The 13,983-nt window shown below is 40.4% G+C and overlaps 3 protein-coding genes across 3 annotated transcripts; 2 read left to right on the top strand and 1 right to left on the bottom strand.

The window, feature by feature from the left end:
* Positions 1-576: 576 nt before the first annotated feature.
* On the top strand, positions 577-4,339 carry ATC70_009330 (uncharacterized protein; the record flags this gene model as incomplete). Its single annotated transcript, XM_064828563.1, has 14 exons — positions 577-643; positions 702-748; positions 804-962; positions 1,036-1,135; positions 1,194-1,346; positions 1,408-1,466; positions 1,524-1,842; positions 1,894-1,952; positions 2,008-2,147; positions 2,206-2,365; positions 2,421-2,513; positions 2,568-3,602; positions 3,671-4,101; positions 4,156-4,339. 14 exons carry the CDS (start codon positions 577-579, stop codon positions 4,337-4,339), a joined length of 3,006 nt encoding a protein of 1,001 aa, XP_064685765.1.
* Positions 4,340-4,707: 368 nt separating this feature from the next.
* Positions 4,708-6,401, top strand: NSR1 (nuclear localization sequence binding protein; the record flags this gene model as incomplete). The annotated part of the gene is made up of 2 exons (XM_064828562.1): positions 4,708-5,290; positions 5,380-6,401. The coding sequence occupies 2 exons, from the start codon at positions 4,708-4,710 to the stop codon at positions 6,399-6,401; spliced, it is 1,605 nt and encodes a 534-aa protein (XP_064685764.1).
* A 4,981-nt stretch (positions 6,402-11,382) lies between these two features.
* Positions 11,383-12,947, bottom strand: ATC70_009328 (uncharacterized protein; the record flags this gene model as incomplete). The annotated part of the gene is made up of 3 exons (XM_064828561.1): positions 11,383-12,008; positions 12,066-12,583; positions 12,640-12,947. The coding sequence occupies 3 exons, from the start codon at positions 12,945-12,947 to the stop codon at positions 11,383-11,385; spliced, it is 1,452 nt and encodes a 483-aa protein (XP_064685763.1).
* Positions 12,948-13,983: the final 1,036 nt, after the last annotated feature.

The raw sequence follows: 13,983 nt of genomic DNA, 5'->3' as shown, positions 1-13,983 counted from the left end.
AATGTTATATAGGAATTACCACTTCAGTACAGAGGTTTTGCGGCTACTATTAGTGCTTATACCAGATCTTATATGCGACTTCAACTGGCCTTTACGATATGTTGAGTATTAGCAATTTGTATAAGCGCAGCTATAATTATATATCAAAATGATCGATATCATCATATATACCACGAAAAAAGTGCATCTGCTATACCCTCCCATTTTACTCATGGGTTTCGGAATGTTTTTTCAATTTTGATTTTCTTAAGAGCGTCAGTCAATTCTTGACAGAGAATGAGAGCAGTAAGCCATCACAAGAGCAGTAAATTGATGAATCTTGGAAATTGGTTTGCTTGAATAACTGCTCTAATTGGTCAAACATAGCAAGTAGTATCACACGTCATGTCTATCGATACCAAACCATCTCCACATCATTGTCGCTTATGCTGAGGAGTCTTAAACTGTAGTATATCACTGTGCACCAAGTTACATCAAAATGACAAAATTGGAATTCTATTCCCAGTTGCCTCTTTCTTTTTTCAATTAATTTTTTCTTTTTAAAGCAAAACCAAAAAGCTTTGCTTACAACCTTAGATGTCTTCACAACTAGGAGTCTCTGCACGGTTCTTACAAAAGAGTGTTCGCCATTACACTTCCAAAGGTATTGGTTAAGTAGCATAGATTGCTTACACAAAAGACTAAAACTAAACATCATGTAGCTATTTTGACCCCCGGTCAAACATTGCAAGGTTACCAAGTTCAACAGGTATGTAAAGCAAGCTGTGGTATGAGCAATTGCATGTACTCATCTGGACAACTAGGTTCGCAAAGTACCCGAGCTCGAGCTTACAGCCATTACACTGAAACACGAGGCTACTGGAGCTCAACATTTGCATATCGACAGAGATGATTCCAACAATGTATTTGCAGTTGGATTTCACACACCCGTCAGCAATGATACCGGTGTTCCGCATATTCTGGTAAGCATTGAATGGTAGTAATGCGCATGCTCGAATACAGGACTCATGGAAGAAACCTGCCCCAAAAAATCAGGAACATACAACATTATGTGGAAGTCGAAAGTATCCAGTGAGAGATCCCTTCTTCAAGATGCTGAATCGTAGTTTGGCTACATTTATGAACGCATTTACTGGTAAACAAAGACAAATTACGGGAAAAGGTATGAAGTGTGTATTCATCATCCACTATAGCCAGCGATTATACAGTTTACCCATTTGCTACCACCAATCCAGCTGACTACAACAACCTCAGAGATGTCTACATGGATGCAGTCTTGCACCCCAAGTTGGACAGATTGGATTTTAAGCAAGAGGGATGGCGCTTAGAGCATCAAATACCTACTGGTATGTTGAGATTGCTTTTGTCGGAATGGAGGGTCAATGCGATATTAAATATACAACTTAGATACAACTACGCCAATTCAATTCAAGGGTGTTGTATACAATGAGATGAAGGGCCAAACAGTGAGTTGTTGAATTAGATGGACACACAATATTTGCATGGCACTAACGTGTTATTAGTCTGACGCCAACTATTTATATTACATTCGCATGCAACAAGCCATGTTCCCTGGCACCACCTACGAATATTGCAGTGGAGGAGATCCCAAGTATATCACAGATTTAACACATCAACAACTGTTGGATTTCCACAAGAAGCATTATCACCCCAGCAACGCTAGATTCTACACCTACGGCAACTTCCCATTAGAGGATCATTTAGCAGCTATTGGAGAGCGTCTTCAGGGATTCGAAAAGTCTAAAGTGCCATTTGTAAACAAGGTAGCTACTCCATGGACTGAAGCAAAGAGTGTGGAAACAACATGTGCATTGGATCCTAGTAAGTACATATAAGTGAATATTGTAGCTAGTTTGCTAATGGCTGTTGTAGTGAGTCCCATTGATAGACAAACCAAGCTATCATTGTCCTATCTCACCAACGAATCTACCGTATGTACAATGTTCAATGATCATCAAATGCAATGTCGACTAACATGTGTGACAGGACGCCTTTGAGACATTTTCTATGCGTTTGTTGTCCTATCTTTTGTTGGATGGACATGCCTCTCCCATGTACAAGGCTTTGATTGACACCAATCTTGGCTCAGAATTCTCCTCCAATACCGGATATGACAGCAGCACCAAGTTAGTAGCTGATATAATTAATTTAGCCATGTTTACTGATCATTTCTTTGTTGCTTAGGACAAGTTGCATGTCGATTGGTTTGCAAGGTGTCAAGGATTCAGATGTGGATAAAGTAAAGTCAACCATTACATCTGTTCTTGAACAGGTAAAGCAAGAGGGCTTTAATCCCAAGAGAATTGAGGCTGCTATTCATCAAATGGAGCTTAGCCAGAAGCATGTAAGTTGCCATGACAACCTAATTGACGTCAAATCCAACAAACTTGCTACATTAGAAAACCGCTGACTTTGGTCTTTCTATCATGCATGGTATTACCTCTGGCTGGTTTAATGGTGTAGACCCCGTGGATCTCTTGGAAGTCAACAAGGTAGGTGGCTAGGTCACAGCATGAAATATGGTACTAACACTGTGTGCTCTGCAGAACATTGAGCGGCTCAAGTCAGAATTAGCCAAGGGAGACTTTTTCCAAAGCCGTATCGACAAGTACTTTTTGCAAAACAAACACACGTTATCCTTTGTCATGCGTCCTGAAGAGAACTACGGCGCCAACTTATTAGCAGAAGAAAAGGATAGATTAGCCAAGAAATTAGAAGCATTGACCGACGAAGATAAGAAGCAAATTGCTCAAGACGGCAGAGATTTATTAGCCTCTCAAGATGGCACCGAAGATTTATCCTGTTTGCCCTCACTGCAGCTCAGTGATATTGCTCTCAAGGCCAAGCACACTGTTTTGGAGCACACTGGCCTTTGCAACACACCTGTTCAGTGGAGAACTACATCTACCAATGGCATCACTTACTTTAGAGCCATCAGCACATTGCCCACCCTCTCCGATGATTTAAAGTTGTACTTGCCACTGTTCTGTGATTCACTGTTGTCATTGGGTACTCGCGATCAATCCATGGCTGAAATTGACGACGAAATCAGACTGTATACCGGCGGTCTCCGTGCCTCCACCACATTGACTACCAATCACTCTGACATTGATCACATCGAGGAAGGCATTGCATTGGTTGGCAACTGCCTGGACCGCAATATTGACAAAATGTACACTATTCTAGCCAAGCTGATCCATGAAACCAACTTTGATGATGTAGAGAGACTCAAGACATTGATCAATGGCAACGCCTCTTCCATGGTGAATTCGATTGCAGACTCTGGCCATGTCTTTGCCCGCACTTTTGCTGGATCCAGCCTTACCCCTGGCATGCATAATTCTGAACTCTTGGGTGGCATGACGCAAGTAAACTTCATGAGCCGTCTGGCTGCAGAGGAGGATGTATCTGATGTGGTTGACAAGTTGAAGCAAATCGCATCTACTGTGCTGACTCAATCATCGCTTCGTATTGCCATTACATCAGGTGAAGATGCAGTTGAGAGTAACACAAAGGCCTTGGTCAAATTCATTGAAGGACTACCTGCTGAGGGTAAATCAATTGCCAGTAGCGTCGATTCCGTAAGTTTACTTGGACATGTGCATTCATGTTTGCCGTTTACATAGTTACTAATACTGTTCAATTATAGAACGTTTTCAAGCCTCACTACAAAAAGACATTCTTCCCATTGCCATTCCAAGTGAACTTTTCTGCCAAGGTGCTCCGTGGTGTCCCTTACACGCATGCCGATGGCGCTAGTCTGCAAGTATTATCATCATTAATGACTAATCACTATCTTCATCGTGAGATAAGAGAGAAGAATGGTGCCTATGGTGGTGGCGCCCGTTATGCTGGATTGAATGGCATCTTTTCGTTCTACTCTTACAGAGATCCTCGCACATTAGAGACGTTAGATACCTACAATCAGTCAATCGACTGGGCTCAACAGCGCAAGTTTACGGATCAGGAGATCACTGAGTCCAAGTTATCCATCTTCCAAGGCATCGACTGTCCTCAAAGCGTATCTGAAGAAGGCATGCTTCAGTTTGTAAATGGCGTATCAGATGAAATGAGACAAATGTAAGTCCTGCAGGATGTATTTATAATGATAAATACTAAATAATTCCACAACAGGCGCCGTGAAGCACTTTTGAAGGTGACTCAAGATGACATTAAACGAGTTGCACATGAATATCTGGATGTGCCCTCCAAGCAGACCGAGTACTCTATTGCATTGCTGGGCGAGTCCAATGACAAGATCGCAGCCGAGCATGGTTGGACTATCAATCAGTGGGGAGAGGCAGTGAAAGATGTTTAATTTATTGTATATACACTACACTATAGAATTGTCAAATCAAGTAATAAAAAAGATAAGATAATGAAACAAGAAATCGATGACAAATGGCATATTCATTTTTGCGGAGAGCCCGGAAACAACACTGGGTGGACCAATGATCCCACTAGTCCCCCCACATTTCGTATTTCACGTGGGGAAATCTGAAAGTTACAACTCTAAAGATTTCACATGCACCACTTTTATATTATGCCATTTTATTCTGATCATTCTGTTCTCCGAGTTTCTCCACATACTCTTGTTAAACTATAAAAGACGTTCCATTCATCAATGAACGTCTGGTTTTTCTCTTGTTTTCTTCTCTCTACATATTTGTAAAACACTCAGCAAAAATGACTATTGATCACGAACAACAAGCTTTCCTCGATGAGGTTGAAAAGGTCAAGCAATGGTGGGCCTCTCCTCGTTTTGAAAACATCAAGCGTCCTTACACTGCTGAGGCCATTGTCTCCAAGCGTGGTTATTTCCCTGTTCAATACCGCTCTGACGTCCAAGCCAAGAAGGTCTGGAAGCTCTTGCAAAACCACAAGGCCAATGGTACCGCCTCTCACACCTTTGGTGCTCTTGATCCCGTTCAAGTAACTCAAATGGCTCCTCATCTCGAGACCGTCTACGTTTCTGGATGGCAATGTTCTTCCACTGCCTCCAGCTCCAATGAGCCTGGACCTGATCTTGCTGATTATCCCATGGACACTGTCCCCAACAAGGTCGAGCATCTCTTCTTTGCCCAACTCTTCCACGACCGCAAGCAACGTGAAGCCCGTCTTGCCATGACCCCCGAGGAGCGTGCCAAAACTCCTGCTATTGACTACCTGAGACCCATTATCGCTGATGGTGACACTGGTCATGGTGGTATCACTGCTGTCATGAAGCTCGCCAAGATGTTTGTTGAGCGTGGTGCTGCTGGTATGCATGGTAAGTAGATTTCCCACCCAGAAAAAATCTTAAAATAAGGCACGTATTTGGTAACCAAACAAATTACTTAAATGTTTTATAAACTCTAGTTGAAGATCAAGCTCCTGGTACCAAGAAGTGTGGCCACATGGCTGGTAAGGTCTTGGTCCCCATTGGAGAGCACATCAACCGTTTGGTCGCTATCCGTGTTCAATATGATATTATGGGTGTTGAGAACTTGATCGTTGCTCGTTCTGATGCTGAGGCTGCCACTCTCTTGAGCTCCAATATTGATCCCCGTGATCACGAATTCGTCGTTGGTACCACCAACCCTGATATTGGCGCTTTGGCTGAACTCATGAACGAAGCTGAACAAGCTGGTAAGAACGGCGCTGCCCTTCAAGCTGTCGAAGATGAATGGATCGCTAAGGCTGGTCTTAAGCGTTATGGTGCTGCCGTTGCTGATGAGCTCATCAAGCAAGGTAAGCCTGATGCCGCCAAGGAGTTCCTTAACAAGATCCACTACAAGTCCAACAAGCAAGCTCGCGCCATTGCAAAGGAATACGGTGTCGAGATCTTCTGGGATTGGGATTTGCCCCGTGTCCGTGAGGGTTACTACCGTTATGAAGGTGGAACTGAAGCTGCTACCTCTCGTGCTGTTGCTTTTGCTCCTTATGCTGACATGTTGTGGATGGAGACCAAGAAGCCCATCCTCTCTCAAGCCAAGCAATTCTCTGAAGGTGTCTTGTCTGTTTACCCCAAGGTTCTCTTATGTTACAACTTGTCTCCTTCTTTCAACTGGGATGCTGCTGGCTTAGATGATAACAATATGAAGTCTTACATTCACGATTTGGGTAAGCTTGGTTTCGCTTGGCAATTCATCACTTTGGGTGGTCTTCATGCCAATGCTTTGGCTTCTTCCACCTTTGCCAAGGCCTACAAGGAAGATGGTATGCTCGGTTATGTCAGCCAAGTTCAACGTAAGGAACGTGAACACGGTGTTGATGTTCTCCAACATCAAAAGTGGTCTGGTGCTACTTATGTTGATGAGCTTATCAAGGTCGTTACTGGTGGTGTTGCTGCTACTGCTGCTATGGGTAAGGGTGTTACTGAAGATCAATTCAAGGCTTAAATATACTCTTTTCTCATATATAAAAAATAACTGTATTATACTCAATAAAATGTACATCATTTGAATCATATTTGTGTTTGTGAATGACAATCGCCTATTCGTTTTGGAGATCTTTTTAGCAAGCCAAAATGCGGGGTGGATTTCCCCACATTTACGTGCGGATAAAGGTTATGGCAAGTGGAAACACACAGGCCCAATTTAGAAGGGGTCGTTAATTTTTGCTTCATCTTGAAGTGTGTCGCTCCCCCCCCCCCTATTTTCTTTTGGTTCCATATATTCGTGTGAAAATTGAAGCAATTGGACAATCTGATCTCATATGAAAACATCTCAGGTTACACCCAAACTCAAAATGTAGGGTTGGTTGATAAAAAAGCAGCGCTTTCCATTCTTGATGTAACTAGATAACGATGTCCTTTTATAGTAAAGAAGATGGGCTGTTGTTTGTAATGCGATTTGGCAAAATTGTGTGTGGTCAAACGAGTTGAGAGTATATATGAGTCATCGATAATAGTCATCAATGTCCCATGTTGCCATGATATAAGGTTTCTTGGGGAAAGGCATTTATCCGTGATGGCTACTATATGATGGGGTTGGGGTGATTCTGCTTGGATGCAAAAAAAGAGAGAAATGGTATTATCAGATAGAGGCTATATCGCAACTCACTTAATGTTCCTTTTTTGACATATCCCACTAACTGGGAAACTCTTAAACGACGCTTTATTACCAAAACAGGTATCAATTTGTGTACCTGAAGGATTGCAGCTGCAAAAATCATGCTGGATAAAATGCTTGGGTTCATGCAAAAGCGCAATTAAATGCAGGATCAGTACAGTGTGTTGATCTGCTTGACCTTTGGTCTCAATATTCCGCATCATTCGTCTAGTTGAATAGCAGAAATATGGCATGTATTCATTAACTCTTTCAAAAAATCTCCTTTATTCGTAATAAACTTTCCGATGTTTGCTGAATATACCTTGGATGTATTATCAGATTTGTAATTAGCTTGATCAAGATCTGATGTTGGCGATAGCGAGCTTATAAATTGTCAATCTTTACCCGTACAGCTTGTCCTGAGCATGAACAAGCGAGATTCATGCAGACACAATAGTCTGCCCCCCCCCCCCCTACGTATCACCATATTAAAGATTCAATAAGCGTACCACAGATAAGCATCATTATTGCCAACTCATTCCGTGCTTGTACCTGATCGGTTCCTGTTATCAACTCTTGTAAGGCACAAAATGAGGCTATAATATTCAAGTTGCTTCATTCTAAGTTTTATTTAACATACACAGCATTAGATACAAAATGAATAGCTACTTGAATATAACAACAGATGCATATATAGACTAGAAGGGGGATATGAATACAAAAGAAAGCACGGTAAACGAAGCCCATCCAGGAGGCTGTGCCGATGGATATGTCCACAGGAAAATAGACAAAGTTGTACATGGCTGAATTCAATCGCTCAATACCTTCGTATATCCTCCGAATTAAATATTCTGCCCAAATAAACACTCTCTGAACAAAAGCTCTTTTAGGCCCAATGAATCCATCAATAATAGTAGCGAATCTGACAACGATGAGGTGCCTTCTCAGTTGATAAACTCTCCTAGGAGCATTAATTATATAGCGCGCAAAGGCAAGCAAAGGCTCGATGTACTTTGCGAAAATCCAGATAATAGGAGCTCTGATAATACGTTGATATATCGAATAGACAGCTCTGACAGTGGCTTGAAACGTTGTAGCAATTACCTTAGAGATATAAGTATACAGAACCTTCAAAAGGTAATGAAAGGCAGAATAAAGAGCCCTCAGTATAAACCAGCCAAACGGAACGATGGTGTTGGCACCGATGCCTCTTGCATTTTGATAGAAACTGTCAAAATAGCCAGTTGCAAGTGGTACGAAAGCACATATAGCCGTGTCAACATTTTGGTAGAGCTGTCCAGGGAAGTTTTGCATAAATTGTATACAAGCTTTGGCAGTTTCATAGATATAGACAGCAGGAACCATGATGATACAGTGGTAAATTTGATATAAACGCCCTACAAGAAATCCACCGGCAGGGGCAACAGGAAGAGTAGGAATAGCAGAGACGCTAAAGGCATCTCTCGCAGGACTATAGTATCGTTGAGAAAGGTTGCCTAAAAAGAGGAGAATGGGAGCAGTGGCATTGCAGGTGGTCATTATAGGAACAGCAACAGTGTAGTAACAGACTTGGTAGCATAGCCATATAACTGGCCAAAGAAGCATCAGCGTCAGACGCACGGGAAAAAGGACAGGGGCCACCAAAGGGCCAATATGGTCATTCTCTGGAATTTGATTGCGTTGATTGATATTATTCAAGCAATTTGGAGGATATAGTATGTGACAAATGAGTTCTCTGTAAGTTTGATAGTAAGCTGCGTCACAAATAGGGCACGCCATCACTTCTGCAATCAAAATGTTAGTGTCATTGATTTGTAACAAGTGCCAATACGGATACTTACTCCAGCGAACCCCTCTATTTATAACAAAAAATTCTTCGTTGTTGGCAGGGACAGTGTCACCCATGAGTGATATGTATTTTCTATGTATAAAATTGCGAACCCTTTTGAAATTTAAGATGTCTTGGTATTTATAGTCAGTTTGAGGCAGCTCGATTAATGTAAATAGTCGTTTATAGCTTTTATTATCCAGCATCAAGATTAGTGTAATCAATCAGGAGTAGAACAATCGTCTTCATTGTTTTTAACTGGCTAAATCGAATTTCTTTGTCTCAAGAACAACACACGGTATTATGCCTTCTATAGTATCAATAGCAGATAAAAGCAACGATCATTCTTCTATTTGCTGCCTTATATGTGCACATTAGCCATATAAACATTGCTCCGTTTTAGCAGTGTAGTATAAGAGATGTTGAACCTTGTCCTCCTTTCAAGTACTTGTAAAAGGGAATGCCTCTATCAGTGTTAGCGAGCAACCTTATATTCTCATTAAAGATATACGTATCTAAATTATAGAGCACTATTATTTTGCGCCAATCCGTCTCTGTTATGCTTGAAATCTTTGCTGATGACAATGCACTTGATTTTGCAGCCTTTGAGAGTATTTCAAGTTAAAAAAAAGACAATGGGGCTATTCCCAGCTAATGACAGCTCCAGAATGGATACAATTTACTGCTATTTCACTTCTTGACAGATCTTTATCACATGTGAATCCTTCGTCACCAGCCTACTACTGCCGATTTACCTTTTCTAAGATGCTCCACGTTTGCATCAATGGAAACAATCCATATACGAGCAAACGCCCTACTGACATTGCCTCTTACTCCACAAAAGTGTGCAAAACACAGCATAATATGGACGTATTTGAACTGTGATTTTTCGTGTTAGAAGAAGAACCCTGATTGTTGACTGATATATAATCACTAATCATATGAGTGTTTATGCTTCAGATTGTTCTCTACCTTCGCTTCGCTTCGGTGAGAATCAACCTGCACAGCGACAGCTCGAGCTACCGGTTGCCCTTGCGTATCTTATCATAATACTACTATGTTCAAGCTAACCCTCTACTTGCATATAAAAACCCTTCATATTATGTGTGGATCTGATTCTTATGTGATGCTTTACATCCATATACACCTAGCTACTTCATATACGAGCAAGTAGAATACAGGTATTTCCATTTCTTAGTCCTCAGTGCCCCTAATACAGCAAAATATGAGTGTATTTGAGCTGCTTTTTCTCGCGTTCAAAGCCGTTTTAGATTGTCAGAATAGCACCAAATAGTTGCTCTCATCTAAGAATTACTTTCTGACACCTTTGCTCAATTTTTTGGGGACCAAAAAAACATGGCCAAAAAGCATGAGGCACCCCCTCATGGTTTTCATCGAAAATCAAACGATCGCATTTTTCACCTTGATAATGAAGACTTTTACTGTGGTATATCCTGAATCAAAACGTTTCTATCGATCCAAAGCAACCTCTGAAATCATCTTTGTGGGATTTTGATATGTAAAATTTCGGCATTTTGCCAGAAACCTCTTTTCATATTTTCATAAATCATTCGATAAGTTTATTCAAAACATCTATATTACTTAGTACCATTGGATGCGCCTTGAAAAGTACTCCAAGAAAGCTTAAGGAAGTATTGGATGATCATCACAATTTTTATAGTCGAATAGTGTAAAATAGATTGAGCAAGTCGCAAATTGTTTAGAAATTAACAAATAAAGGGCAGAAATGGTATTCGAAATTTAAATTATTTTGGCTGCCAAAATGACGTTCTGGGTGAAAGCAATCAATGATTTAGCCGCTAATGAGAAGGGAATTAAGGACAAAAGAAGCGCTACCGCTTAGCAGAGGGCATTATTTTTGATAATGTTATGCATTTTTATATCCGAGAGATTTTATTGTTGCGAAAAAGACGTCAGCATGGGGGGGGGGCTATTGCGATATGCACATAACTCTTGTTTGTATCTGAATTCAATGGACGGTTGTCATCAACTCGAATAGTCGTAGAGAAATGGTCAGATACTATGATGCTGCCAACATGATTGCGCACTAATAATTATTTTGTATTATCAGAGGTATCAATTGCCACCAAATTGTAGCTGCAATAAATAAGTAGATGTGTCTAGATTTTTCAAATCACTGTCAAAATATGCCTTTTCTGTACAATCGACATCTATGTCATTGGTAACAGATTGTATCGTCATATGATCAATTCAAAAGTCTTTTTGAGACTCTCATCATAATTGCCATATAGCGCTAATTTACATTTATATGGTGTAATCCCTGATTGACATCATATGAACCTGTCTTGAAGTAGTACGAACAGTTTAAGGTATTGAAGATCATGATTTATTACTTTATACAGATTAGTCATATACACACCAATGAAGTAATTTTAATTTATTTGGAGTCGATTATGAATGAATGATTGAAAATGTTTAGAGAATAATATGAATACAATATTTATATAAAGATTAACTATGTTACAAGGGGATACATTGCTTGGCAGCAGCAGCAGTGCTACTGGAGGGATGAACCCAAGAGTTGATATTGACATACATGGTATAAATCATGATACCCCAGCCCCAGATGACAAGGACGATGTCAAAGAATTTGGCCTTCTTGCTCTTGGTGACCTTGTAATGAAACATACCAGGGAAGATGAAGCACAAAGGCATGCATGCAATAGAACCAACGAGAGCAACAAATTTATCAAGGCCACCAGAACCAACGCCAAAGCTAACAGCAGCACAAACAATAGGGATAATTGATCTTGTCAAGTTCTTGAGCCACTTGTAACGCAAACTAATGCGGCCGCTCTTGTGGGTGCCAAAGATGCCTCTTTCAATGATAGTCAAGGGAGGATACAGCATGAAGGGAGAGGTCAGGATCATGGCAATAGAGTATAAAAGCTGGACAGTGACAGAGAGAGGCTCGCGAGGCATGTTTGCGACTACACTAGCTTGAGTGTTCTCGCCATAAGCAATGTAACCAATGGTACCAATAAATATAAAGATGGCAGTACAAATGGCCATGCCCATATTGAGGACTCGACCAAACTTTTGAGGTTCTTTCATGCCTTCGACAATAGGAACAACCATGCCGATACCTTTAAAATACAGAAAATCAATACACATCATTGAAGAAAATTGAGAAATAATTATACCTTCAAATGAGAAAACGGCAGTTCCAATCATCAAAGCAAAGTCTGATGGATTGATAAGCTTAATACCAGGGCCGGCTCCACCATTATGTTTGATTTCGCTGGAGGTATAGTAAACAACACAAATAAGACCAAACAAGATGAACGTATCAGCAATGATAGCCAAATATGAAAGTTTTGCGATTTTTCTAACCCAAGTAATTGGAATGATGGCAACCAAGACAATCCAAATGTAATACTTGGGTTCAAGAGCAGATGAACAGTTTGATAATGTGTCTGCGACAAGGCCAATATTCTCAGAGATAAAAATTAGATATGAAGCTACAAATCCCATTTGAGAGAGACACAAGAAGAACTGAATGATGTAACGAAGCCAATTGCCATACAGTGCTCTAGCCACATCGCCATAAGATCCACCTACGGCTTGTTGCGCTTTTACAAGGATTTGGAATGCCGCCAGACAAATGGAGGCAATGAACACCATGAGACAGATGGAAAATACAAGTCCACCCGAGACAAATCTAATGCAGAGTTAGTACGAGCTGAAATCATCATTTGAATGCTACGATTTACGTACGACCCAGGCAAGAAGATGACACCAGTGCCAACAAATGCCTTCAAGAGCATGAACAGAGCTTTACCAGGTGAAGCAGTCCCTTCAGGTACATGCTCAATCTGCACCTCTTCTATGCTGCTACTGCTTGTTGCTTTCTCATTGTCATATAGAACCTGTGAATTTCTCCGGCTTCCATAGTAACTGCCATCTTCTTGATGTGGAACAACGACTTCTTTGCTGGTTTGTTGCATTGAGGCTGGTGCAATCATACTGAACTCACTTTTTTGATTCACAGCAGGTGGACGATGACTTGAAGCAGGATTTGACATTATGAATGAAAAAGTTTAAAGTAAAAGAGAAAGGATCCGAACAATGACATCAAAACACTTCTGTTTGTTCTCCTTTATATGTTTTTTTTTTCAGTCTAAAATTAGTTTCTGTCTGCGTTATCTGTTTGTTTTTTTGTGGGGTCTCATTATCTCCACACTTACATATACGACATTGGGTGAACGATGCCTCACCAAGTCCGAGAAGTCCGCCTTGCTTCTTGAAAGGATCGTGTGGTACAGGCTGCTGTGCTTGTTTTGCGTGAGAAAAAAGTGTAACAATTTGATCTAAAGTTCACCGTAATGGAACGGGAAGAAACAAACTGAAGGGTCACTGAGTATTAATGTTCGTTTCATGGCAGGTCCTTTACCAACACAATACTGTTATATAATGCTTAAAGCCATGACATTCAACACGTTTGTTTGTAGATCATTTTCTGTATATATATATATATATAGAGTGAAAATCCCAAAAGACCAAGAATTTTCCTTATAAACCTTGTTTCCGTATACTCTTTGATTTTAACCAGTCAGTTCCCATCTTGTCACATGAAATCAAACATGGCGGTTTATTTAGAGAGACTCCCTGCATTTAAATTGATACGCTTCAGAGGATAAGCATAATAAAAGGCTCTAAACTGAGAATTCTTCCATACTTGTCCATTAAACACAAGCTGACATACATGACCTTGTTTGTATCATGTTCTGATTTAAATGACATATACATTAGATACAACTTGGAAGCCATGGTGCCTCATTGTCGCAATCTAAATTCTAATATGCAAATATCAATTTTGGTGACATTAATTTACATCTGCTAGAAATCCTGGTAAGTTCCTTTCAGAGACAACAGCGGTTAAAATGATGCTCCATTCAATTTATTGGTTAATGACCAGTTTTGATCGTTTCTAAGGTTAACCTCTTTAAGAATTCAGAAGAAAAATGCCTTGTCTAGATGCACATTAATCTTTTGCTATCACACATGTATCCTATGGAACTATATATATATATATATTTGCCCGGTACATTAATTAAACAG

This window comes from Mucor velutinosus (genome assembly GCF_035048745.1).
Source record: "Mucor velutinosus strain NIH1002 chromosome Unknown tig00001563, whole genome shotgun sequence".
Taxonomy (NCBI): Eukaryota; Fungi; Mucoromycota; class Mucoromycetes; order Mucorales; family Mucoraceae; genus Mucor; species Mucor velutinosus.
This window is presented reverse-complemented; position numbering and strand designations above follow the sequence as displayed.